The 23,810-nt window shown below is 52.6% G+C and overlaps 1 protein-coding gene across 1 annotated transcript; it reads right to left on the bottom strand.

Moving 5' to 3' along the window:
• On the bottom strand, nucleotides 2,476–23,770 carry IFT27 (intraflagellar transport 27). The gene is made up of 7 exons (XM_021091536.1): nucleotides 23,325–23,770; nucleotides 15,821–15,900; nucleotides 15,382–15,441; nucleotides 13,940–13,999; nucleotides 11,911–12,047; nucleotides 10,647–10,755; nucleotides 2,476–2,723 (listed from the first exon to the last, which is right to left on the bottom strand). The coding sequence occupies exons 1-7, from the start codon at nucleotides 23,356–23,358 to the stop codon at nucleotides 2,625–2,627; spliced, it is 579 nt and encodes a 192-aa protein (XP_020947195.1). The 5' UTR covers nucleotides 23,359–23,770; the 3' UTR covers nucleotides 2,476–2,624.

Here is a 23,810-nt window from a genome sequence, read left to right as displayed (position 1 = left end):
GGGCTAGGGGTTGAGTTGGAACTGCAGCTGCCAGCCCATGCCACAGCTTGAGGCAATGCCAGATCCTTAATTCACTGAGCGAGGCCAGGGATCCATTCCTATGGATGCCAGTTGGGTTATTAACCTGCTGAGCCACAACGGTAACTCCAGGAGAAATAATTATTAACCATTTACTACAGTTCCCCAAATAATGTCAATGTCTCAGGACAGAAAAGCTATGCCGTCTGTCCTCTGCCGGCTTCCTGTTGTTTTTGCAATGAAGCCCCAATTCCTTCCGGGACGGCCCCTGCCTACGCCACCTCCTTCTGCTTTCCCTGCACACACCAGACAACACCCTCACCCGCCCTAAGTTCCTTGGTGATCCACGCTTGTTCATACCTCCCTGGAGATGGGGTGCAGACTGGTCTGGGACAGAGCCCCCCTCCGTGGCTGGCATCTCCTCAGGAGGGGACAGCCATAATGCCCCTTCAGCTCTGCCATTGCAACAAGCCCCTGGCCTCTTCCAGGTGGGAGGCAACGCCCTCCCCCTAGTGTCCCTCTCTCCTCTGTGTCCCACCCCCTGTGTGGGTCCCTACACCAGCCCTCAGGGGGGTCATGTGCAGCTAAGGTGATGGCACCTGTGCCTTCTGCTGGCGGTGCAGGCTTCTCCCCCTCGCCAGTCCCCTGGAAGGAGCCAGGGGAGGTGTGCCAAGCTCCCCCAAGGACGCCCTCCCCACTCTGTCCCTGCACTTGGCACCAGGCTCCTGCAGCTCAGCGAGCCTGCAGCTGGGGAACGAGGTGCCAGCCTCCTCTTCTTGGCAACGTCCTCCGTCTTGTCTCGTCTTAGGAGGATTCTCGTGGGGTCTCCTGTGCCTGGTTCTGGGGATGAGGGGAGGGCTGGAGAGGGAGTGGTACCCATTCGCCAGCACTGGCCACTCTCCCTCCCTCCCTCCTGTCATCTCCATTGTCTTGTAGAAACAGGAAAGGGCAAGGGGCCCGGGGTTGGGGGTGGCCTCTGACAGCAGGGCCAATTCTGCCACCTCCAGGACGCCCCAGGGAAGGTGTCTGGCCTCAGCCTTCTGTGATCTCTTTAGGAAATGGGTTTCTCAGCATCTCTTTGGCCACAGCTGTGGGTCGTGGTACCCAATTCTGGGGCAACTGGGAAGTCCCCCTCCATGCCTCCTTGGTTGTTTATGGTAGCTCTCCCCTTTGGGAACACAGGAGAGGAGACCTGCAGCTTGATACGACTCATGCCTAGAAAAATGCCAGGCACATGGCCGGCCCTGGGGAACTATCTTCTTCTGAAAGAGTGGCTCGGACGGGAAGACAGTTGTGGCTGCAGTGACTTTGTGTTGAGAAGTGACAGTGGGGGGGTGGGAGGGCCTGAGGTGGTTGACACTATGTGCCCGATGCCCTTCGTCTGTTTTCACTTCTCACCGTGACCTTGAGGGGCAGCCTAGCCATCACCTCCTCCTGCGCCCGGCCAAGCTGAGGACGACGCAGGAGAGGGCGGCGGCTGTGGGCCAGGCTCTGGCAGCCATGCTTCTGACTCCAGTCCGTCATTTTAAAAGTGGGACAGTTAGTAAGGATTAAATGAGCTAATGTGTGCAATGCGCTCAGCTCACGTAGAGGCTCTGCAGGTCGTGAACGGGAACCGGCGCATATTCCATCATCACTGCCATCACTGGGACAGACCCAGGCCCGTCTATCCCCAAAGCCAGCGCTCTGCACGGCATCCCCACTCCCACCAAGCAGGGGACTGAAGGAGGGTGAGGAGGGCACTGGAGCTGAGAGAAGCTGAGACCCCTCCGGGTGAGGGTGACAGTCAGAGGCAGCCTTCGATGCCAGACCTGGGCCTGAAGCCCTGATGTAAGAGGCAGTGAGGAGCCTCTATGGGTCCTTAATCAGGGGAGTGAAACGATGAAAGTGGTGTTTTAGGAAGATTAATCTGGCAGCAGAGACACGATGGAAAACAGACAAGCTCAGTGCAAAGAATTATGACGGCCGCCCGGCTGGCCCAGAGGCAGGTCATTAAAGGAAACTGGCCTGGTTCTTGGCTCCCTGGGTCCGCAGGGTTCCTGGCACCAGGGAGGGGCTGGGTCTTCATCAGGAAGAGGAACCAGGGCGGCTGCAGAGGGTGCTGTTTTGTCAGAGACAGTAGCCATGGCCAGGCACCTCTGGCATCTGGATGGCAGGACAGGCAGCGGAGCCAAATCTGTTAGAATAAGGAGGGAGCCATTGGTCCCCGGCCACGCGGCAAGTTCCAAGCCTGGCAGCCCAACTGCAGCAAATTGTGAGCAAATTCCAGTCCCATGGTGGGGTGTGTTCTCGGGCAGTGGGGGGGCGGGGAGGGAATGACCCTTCAGGGAGGGTGGGACACCTGCTGTCACAAATGCCAGCTCCCACCTCTGGCTCTGGGGCTGCCCTGGAAGCAGCAGCCAAAGTTAAAACGGCACCAGGGCTGCTCCGCACAAGAACAGAATGAGCTGCTACGTCTCCATTTTATCCTCATTTTATTTAAAGTTGTCACCATAGATTGGAAGCGCCCGGGCAATGCCATCTTCTCCCATCTTCAGAGGAGACGGAGCCCACGGCCAGGTGCCCAACAGTGCTGGCCTGTCTCGGGGAACAGTCCAGCCAGCCCCTCACACTAGAGCCTGGAAAACCTCCAGCTTCTCCTGGTACAGGTGGTGGAACTGCTTGGCCAGAGAGTGGAAGGGGGCTTCGTAGTTTATCATCTCCTTCTGGAGAGACAAGTTGAAGAAGTTTGTTGGTCAGTTTTAGGATTGTCACAGAGCTGGCATCCTTCACTCGTCCCTCCCGCTGGGCTCCGACTCCACCTCACTTCTCCTACACTTGGGGCAGCCACTGCCATTACGCCCCTTTTACAAGAAGGAAACAGACACCGAGAGGTTTTTTTTTTTTTTTTGGTCTTTTTGCCATTTCTTGGGCCGCTCCTGCGGCATATGGAGGTTCCCAGGCTAGGGGTCCAATTGGAGCTGTAGCCACCGGCCTACGCCAGAGCCACAGCAACGCGGGATCGAGCCGCGTCTGCAACCTACACCACAGCTCACGGCAACGCCGGATCATTAACCCACTGAGCAAGGGCAGGGACCGAACCCGCAACCTCATGGTTCCTAGTCGGATTCGTTAACCACTGCGCCACGACGGGAACTCCAAGACACCGAGAATTAAGGTCACTTGCCGAAAGCCACACACTTGTCAGCGGTGGAGCTGGGTCTGAACCTGGATCTGTTCCTACAGAGTCTGTACTTTTAGCCACTGTCAATATATGGGTGACAAGATGGTAAAATGAGACTCTTTCTCACTTGGTTTTGATGGAGGCCCCCAAGTCAAAGCAAAATGAATGGCAATGACCTCTATGGCCCGAGGGAGGGAGGGTCAGATAGGAGGGGCCCCCTCACCTGGAGGGCGGGAGTGCTGTGGGATTTCCTCCCCCCGCAGGAAGGGGGTGCTTCTCCCCACCCTGAGGTCAGTGGGAGGGTCCCAAGAGAAAGTCTGCAGCCCAAGGACTTGGGCCAGTGCTGGAGCCAGGCCTGTGAAGATTAAGGTGAGACGGGCTGGCTGTTTGGATGGCTGAGCCAGGAGAGGGCAGGCCGGGGACAACCTGCATGGCTTCCTTTCAGAAGGGGCCTCAGCAATGCTTCCTGGACCCTAGTGGGCCCAGGGGGATCCCCACCTGAAACTGTCTTTTTTTTTTTTTTTTTTTTTTTTTTTTTTTGTAGGGCTGCATCCAAGGCATATGGAAGTTCCCAGGCTAGGGTCAAATCGGAGCTGCAGCTGCAGGCCTACACCGCAGCCACAGCAACACAGGATCTGAGCTGTGTCTGCGACCTACTCTGCAGCTCACAGCAATGCTGGATCCTTAACCCTCTGAGCGGGGCCAGGGATCAAACCTGCATCCTCATGGATACTAGTCGGGTTCATTACCGCTGAGCCACAGGAGGAACTCCCTGGAGCTGTCTTAAAGGGACTCTGTGGGGACAGCCTCCAGGAGGGTGATGGGTCCCCACAACAATGGGCAACCAGGAACCAAGGTTGCAGGATGGGTGAGGAGGTCTATTAGCCTGAGGAGGTGTCCCCTGTGAGGGGGCATTTGCAGGAGAGAGAACGCCCCGAGGGGGACAGGTAGGGCAGCCACAAAGTGCTCACAGAGCACCAGCCTCAGACACCAGGCAAGTCCAGATGGGCCACGGAGGGTCCCAACAGGTGAGCTGGGGAGGAAGCATAGGTCCAGAAATATAGACGCGGCCGCCTGGCCTTGCTTCCTACAGCAGGCTTGGGGGCAGCACTGACTGCGAATTAAGAATTTTGATAACGGAGTTCCGTTGTGGCGCGGCAGTTAACGAATCTGACTAGGAACCATGAGGTTGCGAGTTCGATCCCTGTCCTTGCTCAGTAGGTTAAGGATCCAGTGTTGCCGTGAGCTGTGGTGTAGGTCACAGACGCAGCTCAGATCCCGCGTTGCTGTGGCTCTGGCATAGGCCAGTGACTACAGCTCCGATTCGACTCCTAGCTTGGGAACCTCCATATGCCACGGAAGCAACCCCAGAAAAGACAAAAAAAAAAAAAAAATTTTGATAGGCACTCAGGACTGGGCATTTTAATAACTGAAATAACGAATAATTTTGTGACTAAAGTTGCCCAAAGGATTTTTTAAAAATTATTATTATCTGAGAGAGATCAGAAAAGTTTTGGAACTTGCCCCAGATTTTCTCCATTGGGTGGGAAGACCAGCCCTTCAGCGTGAGCATGACAGGCTCTGCGGGAAAGAACACGGCAGCCTCTCAGCTTAACAGCTATCGTCTCTCACGCTCCGTGTGTGCGTCCATGTGTATTTCAAATTTTTTAAAAAGAAGGAAGTTGGCAGAAGAAAGCACCCTCTACTTTCAAGACAGGAGCTCAAACGACGAAGGCACAGGAACTTGTTTTCAAATCTGGGGCACCTGGCCAAAGTACAGCCCGAGAAGCGACAATGACACATCCCCAACGAAATGGAAGGATTTCTTTTCTTTCCTCTTTCCTTTCCTTTCCCTCCCTTCCTTCCCCCCCCCCCTTCTTTCTCCGCACCCACTGCATGTGGAGGTTCCCAGGCTAGGGGTTGAATCAGAGCTACAGCTGCCAGCCTACAGCACAGCCACAGCGACGCCAAATCTGAACCATGTCTGAGACTTACATCACAGCTCACGGCAACGCCGGGTCCTTAACCCACTGAGTGAGGCCAGGGATCGAACCTGAGTCTTCATGGATACTAGTTGGGTTCATTACCACTGAGCCACAGTGGGAGCTCTGTGGAAGGATTTCTAAACAAAGAATGGAAGGAAGTCATCAAGCTTGGTGCCTTAGTTTTACAGACAGCAGCCCGGGGCCCAGGCAGTGCAGGGGCCCAGCTGGTTTACGCAGAACCTAGCCTAGAATTCAGATTCCCCAACGGGAGAAAAGCAGCCTTTCCACCCTGCCAGCTGGGGTGACGGAGACCCGCCAAGGAAACCAGTGCCCGTGGAGAAAGTTACCTGGACTTCCTAGCAAGGGATGTCCCGCAGTAGAAGACAAGAGCCACCAAGAGCAGAACCAGAGAGGGCGGTGCTGAGGGGCAAGGGACAGCTTGTGGCCCAGACAAGCATCTAGCTAAGCTCATGACTGCGAAGGACCAGAAAGCTGTCACTTTCCAGTGGGACATAGGAGGAAGAACTCAGTTATACCCGCAGGGCGTCCCTAGTCGTGCAGAGCACACGGTCCTAGGCAACATCAATGTCAAAGAGGAAAACGTTACATTAGTTGCAAGTACAGTGAAATGTTGAATGGGAAGAAAACGAGGCCCATAAAGCACACACACAAGGATTTGCAAATGAATATGAAAGCTCTTGAAACCTAGATCTTGGGAGAATGCAACATAAAAAGTAAGAGGAATTCAGCGGAGGCAAGCCTCTTCATAACATGAAGTGCTCCTGAAATAGAAGACATAAGTGGAACCATTTTCCAAATGCATCAAGAGAGCTTGCCAATGACGGGACTCCTTTTGCTTGATGACTAATCATAATCTCGCTGACATGGTTTGGACACCGATAGAGCAGCTCTGCTTCGCGTGGAGAATCCTTAGCGCAGGCTCAGACTGGTGCTCAATCTGGCCTAGAGTTCTGCCCTGGAGACCCCCTAAGTAGGCTCTGTGGGAGGCCAGAGCCCTCCGAGAAGGTTATCAAGCTGGACAGGCCTGTGTTCTAGTTCTGGTTCTACTGCCGGTTAGCTGGGCAACCAGGGGAAGCTACACAATCTTTCTGAGTCTGTTTGTCATCAGGAAAGGGAAGGCAGTGGCCGTCTTGTAGGGCTATCAGAAGCTTGAATAGATAACGTTTGAAAAACACCTGGCGCATATTAGGTGCTCAACAAACACTAGTTCCCTTCTCCTCACCTTCCTGCAAGGCAGCCATCCATGTGGTCTTTTCTTTCTTTCATTTTCTTTTTGGTTTTGTTGCACCTGCAGCACACAGAGGTTCCCAGGCCAGGGAATGAACCCGAGCCACAGCAGTGACAACTGTGGATCCTTAATCACTAGGCCACCAGGGAACTCCTGTATGGTTCTTTCTTGAGCTTGGTTTTATTTAATAATGTCCAACTTCATACAGTAATAAACAACATATTTAAAAATTGTAATTTGTTTAAAGAAAGGCTTTTGAATTTTTTGGCGTGAAAATGCCAAATATTGCGGGGTGTTAGAAAGTCAAAGAGGAAGCACAAATGACCTTGAATAGCCAAAGCAATCCTGAGAAAGAAGAAGAAAGTAGGAGGCATCAAATTTCCTGATTTCAAACCCTATTGCAAAGCGACAGTAATCAAAACAGTATGGTACAGCCATAAAAACAGACACAAAAACCAAAGGAACAGAATTGAGAGCCCAGAAATAACCCTCTCTATATATGGTCAACTAATATTTTACAGGGGAGCCAAGACTAGTCAATGGGGAAAAGACAGCCTCTTCCATAAACGGTGTTGGATACTGGATATTCATTTACAAAAGAATGAAACTGGATCTCTATCCTACGCTATTCACAAAAATTAACCCAAAATGGATTATGACACCGTAAGACTCCGAGAAGAAAAGAATTGGGAAAAAGATCCCTGATGCTGGATTTGGCAATGATTTTGTGACTATGACACCAAAAGCACAGGCAGTAAGAGCACAAATCAATAAGTGGGACTCCATCAAACTAAAGAGCTCTGTACAGCAAAGGAAGCCATCGATAGATGAAAGGCAGCCAACGAAACAGGAGAGAAGAGCTGCAAACCACACATCCGATGAGGAGTTAACATCCAAAACATATAAGGAATTCATACAATTCAACGGCAAAAACACAAATAATCTGATTTTAAAATGGGCTGGAGTGCCCATTGTGGCTCAGTGATTATGAATCTGACTAGTATCATGAGGCTGCAGGTTCGATCCCTGGCCTTGCTCAGTGGGTTAAGGATCCGGTGTTGCTGTTGCGGCTGGGATGGGATCCCTCATTGCTGTGGCCAGCAGCTGCAGCTCCAATTCGATCCCCTAGCCTGGGAACTTCCACATGCCACAGGTGTGGCGCTAAAAAGGAAACAAAAAATAAAATAAAAAATAAAACCAGAAATGGGCCATCAGGGGAATGCAAGTCATAATCGCAATGAGCTATCACCTCAAAGCTGTCAGGATGGCTATCATCAAGAAAGACAAGAAATGACAAGGATTGGCAAGAACGTGGAGAAAAGGGAACCCTCCTTGCCCTGTTGGTGGGAACGTTAACTGGTGCAGCCACTCCGGAAAATAGTATGGAGATGCCGCAAAATTAAAAATAAAACTACTATGTGATCCAGCAATCCCACTTCTAAGCATATAATCAAGGGAAGTGAAATCACTATCTTGGAGAGAGCCCTACATCACCATGTTCACGGCCAAGGTAATAGTCAGGGATGGAAATAACCTGATGAATGAATGGATAAAGAAAACGTGGTTGAAATGGACAGAACACTGTAAATCAACTATAACGGGAAAAATAAAAATCGTTAAAAAAAAAACAAAACCAAAAACGTGATGCACACACAGAGGAATACTATTCAGCCACAAAAAGGAAGGAAATCCTGCCACTTGTGGCAACATGCGCGAGCGTTGAGGACATTACGTTAAGAGAAAGAAACCATATGAGAAAGACAAATACTGTATCCTTTCACTTACATGTGGAATCTAACAACAACAACAAAAAACTCAGAAACAGAGTAGACTGGGAGTTGCCAGGGGCACAAGGGGTGGGGGTGGGAGAAACGGATGAAGGTGGTCAAAGGGTACAAACTTTCAGTTTTAAAATGAATACACTCTGAGGATGAAATTATAAAGAAAACAGAAAGTCAAATGACCATGTAGGTACCTCCTTTAGGTCCTCGGACAATTGCTGCTGCATTTGGTAAGACGAGAGGAGGGGATGGGCTTGGTGTCAAGACTTGGCTGAGTCTCCAACAGCATTTGGTTCTCTCTCTCTCTTTTTTTCTTTTGGTCTTTTTTTTTTTTTTTTTTTTTTTTTTTTAGGGCCACATCTGCAGCATATGGGAGTTCCTAGACTAGGGGTTGAATTGGAGCTATAGCTGCCGGCCACAGCCACAGCCACAGCCACTCAGGATCCAAGCTGCGACTGTGACCTACACCACAGCTCAGGGCAACGCCAGATCCTGAACCGGCTGAGCGGGGCCAGGGATCGAACCCCTGTCCTCATGGATACTAGTCGGTTCATTTCTGCTCAGCCACAACAGGAACTCCCGCATTTGGCTATATTTCCTTTTTAATTACAGCTTTCTTAACTGAGCTGCCAGTGGTGCTTCTGTTACCGCCAACTCAGGGGGGACTAGTTAACTTGCACAGTTAATACCAAGCACTTAACTGCAGCCTCCTCAACCATAATTTATACCCCCCTCTTTCAACAGTCTAGCAGGGAACACCTGACCAGAGTTTAAACCTGCAGCCCCGTGGCCTCTGGTGATGAAATGTGAAGGGTGGGTGTTCATTTTTGAGTTCCGCTGAGCTCAAAATATTGGACGAGGAGGCGATTTAACAAGTGTGAACGGAGGCGGAGGGAATGCAATTGTTTGCTGTGGGTGGTACAGCGAACTGCTCTGTGTCAAAGATGGGAAACCCTCTCTGAGAGCAAAAGCTCGCTAACTGGAACTTCATTAACTTAGCAGTTGTGATTATTGGACCAGAGGCGAGACTGACATTTATCTTGGTCCAATCTAGGAATGCAAGGATTTAGTAAGTCATAATAGTACAAAGATTACTAAGGGGAATATTTTTGCTTATAAAAAGCTAACATTTACTGAGTGTTTACTATGCCCCAGGCTTTGTGCTAAGTGTTTTTATATTCACCATCTGACTCAATTCTCCTATTTATTACTCAAAGAGGGATATATTTTACTATCCCCATTTCATAGGTGAGGAGCTTGAGGCACCAACGGGTTAAGTAACAGGGCAAGGGGCCACAGTAGTTCTGCTCATCACCATCAGAGGTCGGACCCCTGCCTCTGCTCACTACATTCTCCTTAGGGAAGCTCGCTGCTTTGGGGGGAGTGAAGTTCACGTCCAAACAGCCACTGAACAGCAGCAATGTCAAGTGCTGTATGCGCAGCAAGAGTGCCTGTAGCTTAAGTCGAGTTTGAGTAGAAAACGGCTTCCAGGCTATTGCTCAACTAGCCCGTTGACTCTCTGGGTGGGTCAAAGCATCAGCCAGAGGCCACAAGGCCAAGAGCGAGGTCCAAGTCACCTCCAGGACGGGTCAGGCTGAGCCAGGCATGGCAACGAGCCAGCTATGGCAAGGCTCCCCCATCACCCGGGCAAGAGACAGTGCAGCCAGCACCTTGGCCCCTGCTGGCTCTGAGATGGATGTTTCTGGGCGGCGTCTGCAAGGGGGAGTTTTCACTTGACTCCTTTCCATAGTGACACACGAGCACGTCTGATGGGTGCAGTCGGTCATGTACCTGCACTCTGGCTGCGGGGAGGCTGGGACCTCAACACTCCCCACCTAGGAGGGGGCTTCACATGATACCGTCAACATGCCACAATCATGACATCGTGTACTAAAGGTGCTGGGACAAATCTCTCTGACTGTCGCCCTTAATGAGGGACCCTGCTGACCACGCTGGAGGAGACTCTGCAGCCTGGAGCTGCAGCACTGAGGGGAACCAGAAGGCAGGGATCCTGGTTTTGCCTCCACCCTTTATGAGTCACATGCCCTTGGGCCAGTCCCTTCACCCCAACAAAGTGGGGACTGTGGGGTCCAGCTCCTGGATCATGGGACTGATTCTGAGGGTCTATGAAATAATGTCCCATCCACACCGGAACCCACCGTGCTTCCTGCACACGTCAAGCGCGGCTGTCATCGAATGCAACACACGCTTGTATTTCTTCCTAATTGAGATACAGCTTTTCCCAGGGCTGGCTGGCTGGCTTTACTGTCACATGTGAGTGACTCTTGCTATATTGAGACAAGATCTTGGGCTAAGAATGTAAACATCAGCTCCAAATCAGGCTCTGTATATGGTGGAATAACAACTCGATGCATGTGAGGTCATGTGAAAAACCGCTTCCAGCAGAGGCCCACTCCAGACTTGGCTGCGGCGCAGGTGGGGACACTTACCACGGATGTTTCAAAACATTCCAGGCCCTGGCTCAGCGCCCACGCCCGGGCCTGAGCCGACTCCACCGCTCGCCTGCCGGCCAGGTCTGTCTTGTTCCCACCAGCACACCTACTCAAAAGAAACAGACCAGAGCATTGCACTTGACCGTGGCAGCCTGGGAGGACAGCTGGAGAGAGAAAAGAGCAGGCAACCCGATTCCGAGGGGTGTAAAACGCCAGCTGAGACAGGCTGCCTGATCTGAGGTGCCCGGTGTGGTCCCCAAGGGCCGGGACGGGGGTGGGGTGGGGTGCTGTGCTTTTTCATGCACAGCTTCGCTCGGCCGCTTTCCTAGACCCTGTGGGTACCTGTCCGCCTCGTCTCCCTAAGGCTGCCAGCGCTGCAAAGGCGAGGACCAAACTGATGCGCGCGTTGGCGGTAATTCCCAGCACATGGAGCAAACTTGAAAAACGGTCATTAATACTAATCTGAGGGCTGGGCTCAGAGTCAGGGATTCAGAGGTAATTTCGTTCTGTTCCCCCGCTGCATCCGCTGCAGCTAATTTTTGAGGCTGTCTCTGGAGATCACTTTCCCTGGTCTGTAATGAGAATTTGTTGATCTCACATAGGGATGAAAAACAAACTGACTGAAAGCGTTCAGAGGTGACGGCGGGACTTGTATGTTTGCCGGTGCCCCCCACACAGGAGAAGATGAGAACTGCCTCCCTGGGGTTGGCTTTCCGGAAATAATAACTCATATTCACATCGCGGCACCTTCTCCCTGAGCACCCTGTCGCTCCACAACCCTGCTGGGGGTGGGTGGGGGGTTTATCATCAGGCCCATTTTACAGACTCATGGAGGCTGGACAGTGAGGTTTCTGTGGTTGCAAAGAGGCAGATCCAGTCCAGACCATCACACTCAAAGCCCAGGGCATCCCCTTTTTTTTTGCACCCGTGGCCACCTCTGCAGTGACCTTGTGCTTTCTCTCTCTCTTTTTTCTTTCTTTTTAGGGCTGTACCCACGGCATATGGAAGTTCCAGGCTAGGGGTCCAATCGGAGCTGCAGCAGCCAGCCTGCGTCACAGCCACAGCAACGCGGGATCTGAGCCACATCTGCGACCTACACCACAGCTCAGGGCAAATCTGGATCCTTAAACCCACTGAGCAAGGCCAGGGATTCAATACCTATCCTCCTGGATACTAGTCAGGTTTGTTTCTGCTGAGCCACAATGGGAACTCCCGTGAGCTTGCACGCTTGAACTTGAAGGACAGCGCTGCTGCTGGAAACTGATGCCTGTAGCTCGTACCTGGCAGGGTGATCCCTGGAATCTGCGACCGAGCCTTCTCCAGCCACTTGCTGCAGTTGGTGAAGGACTGTTCATTGGTCACATCGTAGACGAGACACAGGACACTGGGACTCTCCCACTGTGCGAGGGGGACAGGATGGGCGCACGTCACTGACAGCGCGAGTGACTTGGGGGCTGGGAGGAAACGCGGCCTTCCGAGGGAAGGGGCACGTGGGTGGAGGGAAATGAAAAATTCTAAAGGGGATGTGAGTCAGAAAACTGAGCCTCATCTGCGGAAGAAGACAATTCACCCACAGGAATGAATGGGAGGGCTGGGCGCCGTGGCGGGAAAGGCCTGGGTGCGGTGACAGTGACAGTGAGGGCAAGGGCTTGTGCTGTGCCAGGCTCACTGCGGGGCGTTTTCTGTGCGTCATTGTGAAATCTCCCAACTTTGTGGGGCTGGTCTGAAGACCCCTACTGTGTAGCTGAAAAAACTGAGTTCAGAGAAGGCAGCTGATGAGCCAGGTCAGATAGGCTTTCAGTACCCAGGTGGGTGGGGCTTTTCTCTACCCAGAAATGCTCTATCTGCCCTGGTTCCATTAACTCATTATTCCACTCACTCTTCTCGAGGGCCCGGTATAATGCAAGCCGATACGCTTTTGTGCTGTGCAGGCCTGAAAAAGCATCCTTTCTTTCATTAGCCAGTCACTGGAAGCTGTTGTGCTTCCATCTTCTTAATCAGGGCTGGCTTTGCAAACTGCAAAAGGCACTTTCTCTTGCTCCTGCAGTGTGTCAGTGCGCCTAATCCAAACCCGGCCGACAACTGGATAGGGCTCACTGTCCCAGTCGAGAACTAAGGCTGTGCTCTCTGGGGCTGTCACCTTCATGGGATGCTGAAGTTTGGGGACATCCTGCTGTCTGGCATGGGGTGGGGGGGCCACTGGACAGCCCTGCTCAGGCTGTGATGCTCATGCTGATGCGTGGACCCCCTGGCCAGGCCCTGGTCTCTGGGGAGCCCCATCCTGCACAATTAGAGCCTGGTTTATTTCTGGGGTGTTGTCACCTCCCAGGGTGTGAGGGAGAATCCTCATCCCTCCAGCCATCCTTGTAAGGTCAGCTCAGAATTGGCTCTAGAGGCCTCACCCCCAGCCCCCAAGGCTACAACAGCTCCTGGAGGCGCCCAGGACTGGAGGAGCTTAGACCAAGTGGATGCTGCCTTCGCTCCACAGACTCACTCGGGAATTCTAGCTAGAGCCACCCCTGTGTACACAGGCGAGAGACCTCCTACCTCCAGGCCTCAGTGAGGGGACCCAGGACAGGCCTAGGATAGAGCCAGGAGTCCAGGCTGGAATGGGGAGGGTGTGAGCTGATGGGCAGATGGTGTGTGGCCCTGACTTGCCCTGATGCATCTTTCCCTCTGCTGGGCACATGGCAGGCCCATGGTGAACACCGAGAACTGATGCATGAGGCCAACCCTGTGTGAAGTGACCATCATTAGATCTGTTTCTCGTAGACCCCAAAAAGGGGGCAGCAAACAGTTCCTATTAAAATGGAGCTGTTCTTGGGAAGGCAGGGCTCTGGAGATCGCCAACCTTCTAATTAGCTCACTGGCCCAGATTAGTGGAACTGTTACCTTGGAAGGGACAGCAAGCTGGATCCTAAGAGGATGGCGGGATGGGCTGGACCAGCCTGCGGTGGCCGCAGGAGACTGTCCCAGAGCCAGCCCAGGTGGGACCAAGAGGGTGGGCTGGGCAGGCGAGCCCCACTATGGGGCCTCCAGGGCGCCCCCTAGAGGTGAAGGAGGGCTGAAAGAACACCAGCCAGGAGGCGGGTGGCCTCAGAGTGGGGGCTGCAAGGACAGAGCCTCAGAGCTGGGGGGAGGGGTCAATCACGAATGACGTGCTTGAGCCGTGCCCACCTGCCAAGGTGACACACGTGGCCTGTAGGGCAGTGAAATTTCTACAAGAGCATGGTAAGGGGCAAAGCTTGGGAGGGAGGTGGTGGTTGGGAAAAAGACTGAATGCTACTTGCCAATTTATCCAGCATTTCCGAAAACAGCTCCTTGCCGGCCGAGTCAAGAATGAAGAGTTCCTGGAATCAGAAAGGCCGGTCCCAAGAAAGTCTACTCGTAGGGAAAGCCCAGGCTGCAAGTCCCCGGAAGGTCTCTCTGCTCACCTGCATGGCAATACACGCATGCGCACATGGACGTGCGTGCATCTCTGGCCCCAGGCATGAGGAAGATGATGGGGAAAGGCACAAGTTCAAGTACAGCCATTTCCCACACCAACTGGCTCTTTCCGGCCGCCGTCTTACCTCTCCTAACCCCGAGTGCAAAAATACCAGGAACAAGCTGACTCCCCACCTGGCAGAACAGAATGCTAAACAGGCTGACAAGTGCTCCGGTTTCCAGAAGGTCATCCTGCACTTTGTTAACCAAATTGATTTTCAAATCTTAAAACAATCCTTGTTAAAGGAGGTCACCAAGGAGGCCTGGGGACAGCATTTAAAGTAGGACAGCCTGGCATCGTTCTGGACGGCCGAGGTGTGCTTCTGATGGAGGGTGCAGGGGGGCCCTTCCCGCCTGAGTCCCAGCCTTTGCCCGCCCAGGTGAGAGCCCCTCCCCAGTGCTGCCCTTCGGGGAAGTCCCCCCGCATTTCCCCGCTGAAGTTTCTCCAGGAAATGTGTGTCTCTCCGACGCCAGTACAGGCTGTGTGGATGTCAGTGCCACCCTCTGACATGCATATTGGTTACCTGTGCATTCGCCTCATCACTTCTCACCAGACCCGGGGTACTCAGAAATTGTTTTTTGCTCATGGACGTCTTTAAGAATCTTGCGATTCTTTTTTTTTTCTTTCTTTCTTTTTTTTTTTTTTTTTTTTTTTTTTGCTTTTTAGGGCTGCACCTGCAGCATATGGAAGTTTCCAGGCTAGGGGTCAAATCGGAGCTACAGCTGCCAGCCTAAGCCACAGCCATAGCAACGCCAGATCTGAGCTGCATCTGCGACCTATACCACAGACACAGCAACACGGGACCCTTAACCCACTGAGCAAGGCCAGGGATTGAACCTGCATCCTCATGGATACTAGTTGGGTTCATAAATCACTGAGCCACAGCGGGAACTCCTGAATCTCGACATTCTTAAAGCTTGTCTCCCTGAAAGCACGTGCAAATGTAACAGCTTACAATTCTCTTTTGAGAATGGAGCCTTCCCCTAGAAGGGGACTTGGGAAATAAGAACCTTGGTATTTGGTAAGTTCTGGAAGGGCAAGGTCCAGGGCCCAGTCTTCCTCACTTCCTCTTCGGCCCTTCCCTAGAAAGCTTCCCGGTCCCTGCCTACCTCCTGTTCCCAAATGCAGACTGGTCTAGGCTGGGTCCTGGCACCGCCTCTCTCCTGGGGAGGAAGACAAGGACCACAGAGCCCGTGGCCTCATGGGGGCAGCACTGAGCTCCCTTGGGGGGAGGGCACCACTCACCACACTGTCTGCTGTGTCCGGGACTGGCACTGTCTTCACCACCAGATCCACCCCTGTTGTCTGCAGAGGAAGAAGGAGAACACGCACGTCAGGGGCCCCTGCGGGGCACATTGAGAGACAGGACGAACCCCGAACCCTGGGAGGCGTATCCCTGGCTCAAGTGTCTGTGTTCTGGACTCACTGCTGGTGCAAAAAATCAGAGATGACCTAGCCTCATCTGACCCCCCATCCCCACCCCAGACCCTCAAGCGAGCTGTCTGCAGTGGCCAGCCCACCCCCAGCTGGTATGCTCCATTCACCACCACCCCCAGCCTGTGGCTGTGGCCATGCAGCCAGACCCCTGAGGGCTTCTTAAGGAAATGTAGCAAGTCACTCCCTAAGGGTTATCTGCTCACCTGTCTTCCAGCCTCCCCCAGGCCTACACCCCACCACCACTCACCAGGGTGTAGTTCTTCTGGAATTGGGCTCCGTCGCTGCGGAAGATCTGTGCCAGGGCGGTTTTGCCCACAGCTGGGTCTCCTGTTGAGGTCAGAGTAGAAGAAAAAAAGCCACTTTCAACCCAATTAGACTTGAGACTCTCCCACACCAGTCTAGAAACCGAAAACTTCCAGGAATTATCAGGAGAAATGTGCTTGACTCTCACGGGAACTTGCTCTGGGTCGCTGGCAGAGCAATGGGTCCGTGAGATGGATCTTCCAAACCCACGAAGGCCAGTCTCATCCCTTCCAGGCTAATCCCTCCATCTACAAAAGCCGCTCCAGAAGGGAACAGAAGCTGGAGGAGGGCTTCTGAGCACTGGACATAAAACTGACTCTCTGCCACTGAAACACACCCTGTGTGGAAAAGCTGTCACTTTCAAGCTTGAACTTACTTGGAAATCTAGAAGGTAAGAGGTGCGATCAGGCCCAGACTCACAGGTTCACCTGCCGAACAGAACCACTTTGAGTTGAGTTTCCATGCTTAGAATCCTGCAGTTTTTTTTTTTTTTTTTGAGGGGGGTGACAGTTGGGTGGGTTTTTGCATTTATGAGAAACGTCATCTGCCGTATCTGCCACCTGAAACCCGTTTCCAAGTGACATAGTCCACCCTCCACCCCGTGGTGCCCATTAGGACTTCAGTGGACCCGTCTTCCCAGGGCCCCTCTTTCAAGTCCTTTTGCAATAATCATTGGTTCCTTGAAGCCTGTCTTTTACCTATGGGTCCGTCTCCTTGGCTTTCCTTTGTTAGGGTGAAGTTAGCCCCATAAATGGGCAAACCTTTGAAACTCAAGGTTTATGTCACGGTTCCAAGTCTGAGACCTGGACCTTTCACGGGACGGTCAGGGGCGATTTATTCCAGAGTTCCTCCTGGGTCCCCAAGGTTGCTGGGGGTCCTCCATGCGCATCCTGATTCCCCGGTGCCCTCCCCGCGTCCCCACTGATGGCTCTGCTTGGCCTCCTTTGATGCCACGCTGCTTTCCTTTGCAAGATCTCTTCCCTCTTGAGAGTCTTACATGCATTCGCCCTCTGTCACTCGGCACCCGGCAGGACACCTGGCTTCTCATTTCTCACCCCCTTGATCTGCAGCAAAGTCACCAGCGTGCTCGCCTCCTTCCGACTTGCGTCCTTCACCTTCCTCCCCCTTTTAACAGGCGGCTTCAATGTGCCTCTTCACTGGACTTCTTGAGAGCCTGCTGCTCTGTTCACTTTTCAGGGTTGACTTTTCTCACCTATAATTTTCTCTTGTGAGATAATTATTTGACTATGCGTGGCATTTCATTCTGTGTTAACTCCTCCGGCTCTGAGTGAGCTGCTCAGATCTTGCTTTTCTAGCTGCCATCACTTCTTAGAGGGAAACCATGGACCCATTCGTACCATCTCATTCGCTCCTTCCCAGCCCGCCCTGCTCCCGGAACAGTCATTAACCTCATTTGACAGATGAAGATACTGAGGCTCGGAGAAGCTGGATAACCTGATCCCAGTATCATGTTCTTGTAGCCACGCCCCACCCCTCTCCTAGGGCTCAGGAACCCTTCTGATCCACTTTTAACACAGCCCCCGAGGGCCTTCTTCCCTACAGCCTTGGGGGTCATGAGGGCGCAGTGACCACAGGCAGGGCCATCGCTGGGTACCCATCCATCTCAGAGCAAACAGAATGCACCACTTTCCTTCTCGCTCAATGACTGCATCCACCCTCCTGTCTTCCCTTCAATTTTGCTTCTGTTGTGAGCCACACGGGAAGTCCCAATTTTGCTTCTGAATCCAGTTGGAAATTGGCTCTTCCTGCTTGTGAAATTCCCCACAGATTTGTTCTGGTTAATTTCATAAAAACCTTGCTTCCGACTGTCAGTCAGAGTCACCCACTCTTCCGGAAAACCTCCTGTGTCGGCTGAGGAAGGAGCTGGGCCAGTGCAAGAAGGGGAGGCGATTGATAAACACATTTGCAGAGATGACAAGTGCAAATTCAAACAGCACCAGCTGAGAAACAGGGCGTCTGAAGGAGAGAAGCGGACGAGGGGTTTCATCAGCGGGGCAGACTTCCCCAGAGGAGGCTGAGCCTAGGGGTGACCGCAGGAGGGGCACCGCTTGACAGAGAGGGTGCCATCCACAAAGGCACGATGCATGGTCACCTGTGACCTCATAATCGCCAAGTCCCATGGTTTTTCCTCAGCTCTCATGCTCCTTGATGGCTCTGAAGGATGAGTCAGCTTGAAGCAGCGTCCCCCTCCTTCTGCAGCCCTCTGGCCCCAGGACCCGGTGACCCTGCACTGGCCTGGTCCTCTCGCTGCTCTGCCTACTCCTGCCTCCCCAAGGCGGACACTCCTGTGGGCCCGTCCTGGGTCCTCTGCTCCCATCTACTCTGCCCCATTTACTCTTGTTACCTTTGTGGTCACTTTTCACGCCAGCACCCTTCTCCCAAGCATTGTGTCTCCAACAAAGCTTGGGAGAAGTTTCCACTGGATGTTTCCACTGGAATCGGCCTTTGCCCAATCTCAGTGTGTCTACAGCCAGGCGGGTCCTGAGCCGTCTCGCCCACCTGTCCCACGTGTTCTGTTGGCGATGTCACCACTGACTCTTGCTGTCCCCAGACTCCGCCCAGTCACCTCTGATGGCTCCTCCCCTTCTCCCCATGTTGGGCCCGCCTCCTTGTCACTCCTTCCCTCCCTCCCGTGTCTCCAGCCCTCACGGCCTTTGTGGTCACTGCGGGTGCTGCCCTAGTTCCCTTGAACTAGGCTCCCGTCTCAGCCCCAAACCCGGCTGTCCATGCTCTGCCCTGTGATGCTGGGGCTGGGATTCTGAACACACAAGTTTCTCCTTCGCCAGGGGCTTCCTGTCAGGCTCGGCCAAGGTGAGTCGTAGGGCAAGACCGGAGGGCTGGAGGGGGCGAGGGACTCCCTCCTTCCCCTTCGCTTGCTGTTTCTCTTGGCATTCTCCTAGCCTTGGCCTTCACCCCAGCAGGAGAGGTTAGTTGCTGCCTCTAGATGTGCTTTGAGTTTTCACACTTGCGGATGACCTCAGCCCGCCCCCTCAGACATCGGTGTCAGCTCAGCATCCAGGGCCCTTCTGAGCTTCGTGGTTCCCATAACCTGCTCTCTTCTGTCCGTTCCCCCGGCCCTGGGGGAACCTCCTTTCTGCAGTCACCCTTTGTGCTGCTTGATGGTCCCCTTTTCTTTCCAGTCCTCCAGCACCTGTTAAATGAACACCCCGCACTGAGCGCTCACTGTCCAGATACCCAGTGTGGTTCCTGCTTCTTTGCCTGGACCCTGCCTTACGTAGCACCGAATGCTAGGAGTACTCGTACTAGGAGTGGTCCCAAGACATTGACCCTCAGGAGGGTCTGGAATTGGTTTGGGGGTGTCTTGCCCTAAACACAGGGCTGAGCTCCTGGCCAGTGTCCTAGAGACCTGTGGCATGAGGTAGCATCACGCTGGGAACCATGTGGCTGGGCAGTGCCCCCTCCTCAGAGGTCTGGATCTCAGCTCAGGGCGGGGGTGGGGGAGTGGGGTGGAGTGGGGGGTGGAGGTTCTTCTTCAAGCTTCCGAAAACCCTGACCTCCACCTACCACTTCTGTGTCATTTCTCTGTTGTCGTCTGGCATTTTCAGTTCTCTGACACCTGCTGAACCAATTCCATGCATTATAATCTCTCTGTTGAAACGCCTGATGTATTTTCCTTTTTCTTGACTGGGTCTCGACTGAAAACACTTCCCAACTGGCCCTCTCTCCTTTTAGTTTGTCTCCCTGCTCTCACCCACCCTGAACTTGACATCTACGGATGGACCTTCATAAAACAGTGCCTCCCTGTCATGCTCACACAGAGCTGGTCAAGGATTCGCTCTCCTTCCCATCTTGCAACTCGGTCTCCGGTGATCCCTTATGCAAAATCCAGGCTCTCTACTCCTATTTTCTTGATCCCTGAAAATTCCTCGAAGATATAACCTCTTCCAGGTCTCCCCTAACCCAAACCCTAGTCCTGCCCGTGCTCTGCCAGGCAAAGCTCAAAGAATGTCCTTCCTGCACAGCCTCTGAAGGCCCTCTCTCGCTCCTTCATCTTTAACTGTGCGGTTCCTGTGGCTCAGTGCGGGCAGCATGAGATGGCATCAGAGAAGCCCTCCAGGGAGACCCGATCATCATCCCCACATATGGCAACAGGCAATTCATCACGACTCCGCAGGGCACAGACTCCGGTTCCATGGCTTATCAGCTGTGTGACCCTGGGTCAGCCATTTCTCTGGGCCTCAGCTGCCACATCCACAAAATGGGGATAATAGCACTGATTGCATAGACTTGTTCTGGGTTTTTTTTTTTCATGGCCACAACCTCGGCATATGGACGCTCAGGGGCCAGGGGTTGAATCTGAGCTGCAGTGGCCGGCCTGCACCACATCTGGGTGGATCTTTTAACCCACTGTGCCAGGCCGGGGATCGAACCCATGCCTCCGCAGTGACCCAAGCTGCTGCCGGTGGAGTCTTGACTCACTGCGCCACAGTGGGAACTCCTGTTATGAGGATTTAATGAGTTAACGTGGGCAGCGCCTGATACATATGAAGCGATATTTAAGTGATTCTGAGGCACATAAAATATAGATAAATGTTAAGTGTTGTTTCTTTCTTCGCCTGAACCAGAGCAATTAGCAGTGGGGCCTTGAGGTATCTGTCTGGGATCTGGCACACAAAGGGCATCTGATCTGTGTTTTCTGTGTAACTAGGGACTACGCGCAACTCAGCGCTTCCGGTTCGTCCTCGTACTCCCAGTGCACCTTGCGTCACGACGCATGCATTGTAGGTACTCAAAACATACGTGGACTGAAAAACCATTTGAATTGCCAGGTCCCTCAGTGACTAGTTATTTGAGGGAAAAAAAGGCAGAGTGACTCTATTTACACGGTAGGCTAGTGAGGGGCGCGTTGGTGGAAGGGGGTGAACGAATATTTGATGGGTGGTGGAGGTGGGGCTGTGCAGAGTGAATCCCTACGCTGAGGTCTTTCGGTCCCTGGAAACTTCCAAGAGGAGGTAAGAGGCCTCGAAAGGAAGCGGCTGGCGAAGTGGAAATGAACTCCGACTAGGAACCATGAGGTTGAGGGTTCGATCCCTAGCCTCGCTCAGCGGGTTAAGGATCCTGTGTTGCCGTGAGCTCTGGTGTAGGTCGGCAGCTACAGGTCTGATTAGACCCCTAGCCTAGGAACCTCCATATGCTGCGGGTGCGGCCCTAAAAGGACAAAAGACAAAAAAAAAAAAGGAAGTGGCAGACTGAGGGCTGGGGTGGAGCTCAGCAATGACATCTCAAGGCAGTGGGTGAAATCAGGTAAAACAAGTTCCCGACGGTGTGGATGTGAAGAAGGGCAAGGGGTCTAGAATCAAGGCCGGACGACAGAATCGTATGGGGCTACGAACAAAGCTCTGGAAATCAGATCACCTGGGTCTCGCTCCGAGCTCAGCCACATCCAGCTGTGTGACCCAGGGCAAGGGCCCTACCTCTCTGGGCCTCAACTGCCCCGTCTGTAGGTGAGGATGACAATCATCCTGACCCCATAGGGTTGTGGAGATGAGCTGTGGTGGTGATGAGGGCTCAGCACAGCGCTGGTGCATAGAGGGTGCTCAGTAAGTTAACCGCGAGATGGAAGTTGAATTAAAAAAGAAGAGAAAGAATAGAAAGAGAAGCCCACTGTAAATCCACTATAATAAACATAAAATAACATATGTTCCCGTTGTGGCTCAGCGGAAGTGAATCTGACTACTAGCATCCATGAGGACACAAGTTCCAACTCCAGCCTCGCGCAGCCTCACTAAGGATCCGGCATTGCCATGAGCTACTGTGTAGGTTGGAGACACAGCTCGGATCTGGTGCTGCTGTGGCTGTGGCATAGGCCAGTGGCTATAACTCCGATTTGACCCCTAGCCTGGGAACCTCCATATGCCACAGTGTGACCCTAAAAAGATCAAAAAAAAAAAAAAAATTAAGAGAAGCTCATTTTTTGTTCTTTTTAGGGCCGCACCCTCGGCATATGGAAGTTCCCAGGGCAGGGTCGAATCAGAGCTGTAGCTGCTGGCCTATGTCACAGCCACAATGCCAGATCCTTAACCCACTGAGCAAGGCCAGGAATCAAACCCACAGCCTCATGGATACTAGTCGGGTCCGCTTCTGCTGAGCCACAATGGGATCTCAGAGAAGCCCATTTAAAAAAAAAAAAATCTAACTTCAGAAAAAACATTCGCACCTTATCAATGAGGAAACTGAGGCTCAGAGAAGTACTTTTGTTCAAGAGGACACAGCCAATCAGAGGAACAGCAGAATTATTCCTATTACACAATACTGCCCCTCCTGGCGCTTTGGCAACTAGAGACTGCTTTTGAGAACCATTCATTTTCATTTGCTCCAGAATGATCTGAGTGATTGTTGTCAGTTATCCTCCGGTGTGACCCTTTTATTTCCAAATTGGAAAAGTCACTTAAAAAAATATCATCCCTTTCAGTCTGGAATAAAGACTGAAAAAGGAATCTTTTTCTTCGATATACGTTCTTACTGCTTCATTCCTGAGCTGGTCAGGAAAAGCTGGAAAGGTCACAGGTTTCCAAAGTCACACAAGTGAAGGATTTTGAAGGTTGGCAAATCTGGGGGTTGACATCCCACCTATGACCTTCCTTTGCTAGGGGTGACCTTGGGCCACAGTAAGGTCAGACGAGCACAGCACTTAACCCAGTGTGCTGCCTCCTGGGAGAGGATGAAATGAAATACACCTGCCTGACATGCAGTAAGGACTCAGGAAAGTACATACATGCTCCTTGGTCGCAGGTCCATAATCATGGCAAATGTTTTCGAAATGAGCAGAAATACTACAAATGCGCATGTCACATTTTCATTCATTCTACCAATATTTAGTGAGTACCTACTATGTTCCAGATATTGTTCTGTGTGCTTGGGATGTATCAGTCAGGAAAACAGAGATTCTGACGTTTGGGAGAGTCCTTTATGTCCTCCTGCTTGTGGGGCAGCACAGTAACTCTGGGTCTTAAAGACAACACACATAACTTTTGCAGACTCTGCTCAACTGTACATGACTACCTCCTATCCCCGTTTTGAGAGGAATGGGTTCAGGAAAAAAAAAATCTCATAAGACCATCACGTCACTGATGCCTAACTTCGGGGTACAGGACATGGTTTAGTTGAAGCACTTGGGGTGAGCTTAGCCTTATTTTTTTTAGCGAGTCTACTCCTTCTGAGCACAGCTCAAATTAGTGACAGTGGTCTCAGAGTATGACAGGGAGTGCGGAAAAGCAACTGGAGCTACAAATGTGCTGTGGAAGATAATTCGTCTACGCCTAATGGAATTTACTCTATCAGTAATTGCATTAACTCGCCTTTGGAAGAGAGAAAGGGAAAGAGAGTAGCCAATTTACATGAACAAAAACTCTTGATAACTCTCTGGCCTCCGTCGACTGTATTCATCCGCAAGTTTTCAGACTCACCTGCCAGGATGCATTTCGCTGCCAGCTTCACCATGGTAACCAATCACCTCCGCGGACCAGACAGCGGAAGAGAGGCTGCTGGAGGCGTTGGGGGGCCCTGCCTGGGAAGGGGAGTGGGGAAGGCTGGCGCTGAAGGGTCCTGTGGCGGCGGTGGGGACAACGACCCTCTGGGCAGCCCGCGGGCAGTTCTCGGGCACTAGGGTCGCGGCAGGGCGCGGAGGATCGCCAGATGGGGCCAAGTTCAAGGTCTCAGAGAGTAACCTGGAAGATGCCAGCGAGGCGATTCGGATCCCGTCCCAGGCACAGCTCCAGTTAGTGGGAAGCAGGAATAGTGATCCAGCAACCTTCCCGCCCCCAGAACCGCAACAGATGGGCTTCTCGGGCAACCATGCCCCGCCTGCCCCGCCTTCTCTATTTCCTCCTCCTCCTCCTTGCTGGTTGTGGATTGGCTGCCACCAAAAGCTCCCACACCCGAAAGCTCCCGAA

Source organism: Sus scrofa, chromosome 5 (genome assembly GCF_000003025.6).
Source record: "Sus scrofa isolate TJ Tabasco breed Duroc chromosome 5, Sscrofa11.1, whole genome shotgun sequence".
NCBI lineage: Eukaryota > Metazoa > Chordata > Mammalia > Artiodactyla > Suidae > Sus > Sus scrofa.
The sequence above is the reverse complement of the archived record's forward strand: the minus strand, read 5'-3'. Positions and strand labels throughout refer to the sequence as shown.

Bases quoted from the DNA above. Each gene is read 5' to 3' on its own strand.
- IFT27 (XM_021091536.1), bottom strand. From the start codon at position 23,358: ATGGTGAAGCTGGCAGCGAAATGCATCCTGGCAG. The intron at 15,442-15,820 runs GTGAGTGGTGGT...CTTCCTCTGCAG, and splicing joins TCCAGAAGAACTACACCCTG to ACAACAGGGGTGGATCTGGT. The intron at 14,000-15,381 runs GTGAGTGGTGCC...TTCTGATTCCAG, and splicing joins CGGACACAGCAGACAGTGTG to GAACTCTTCATTCTTGACTC.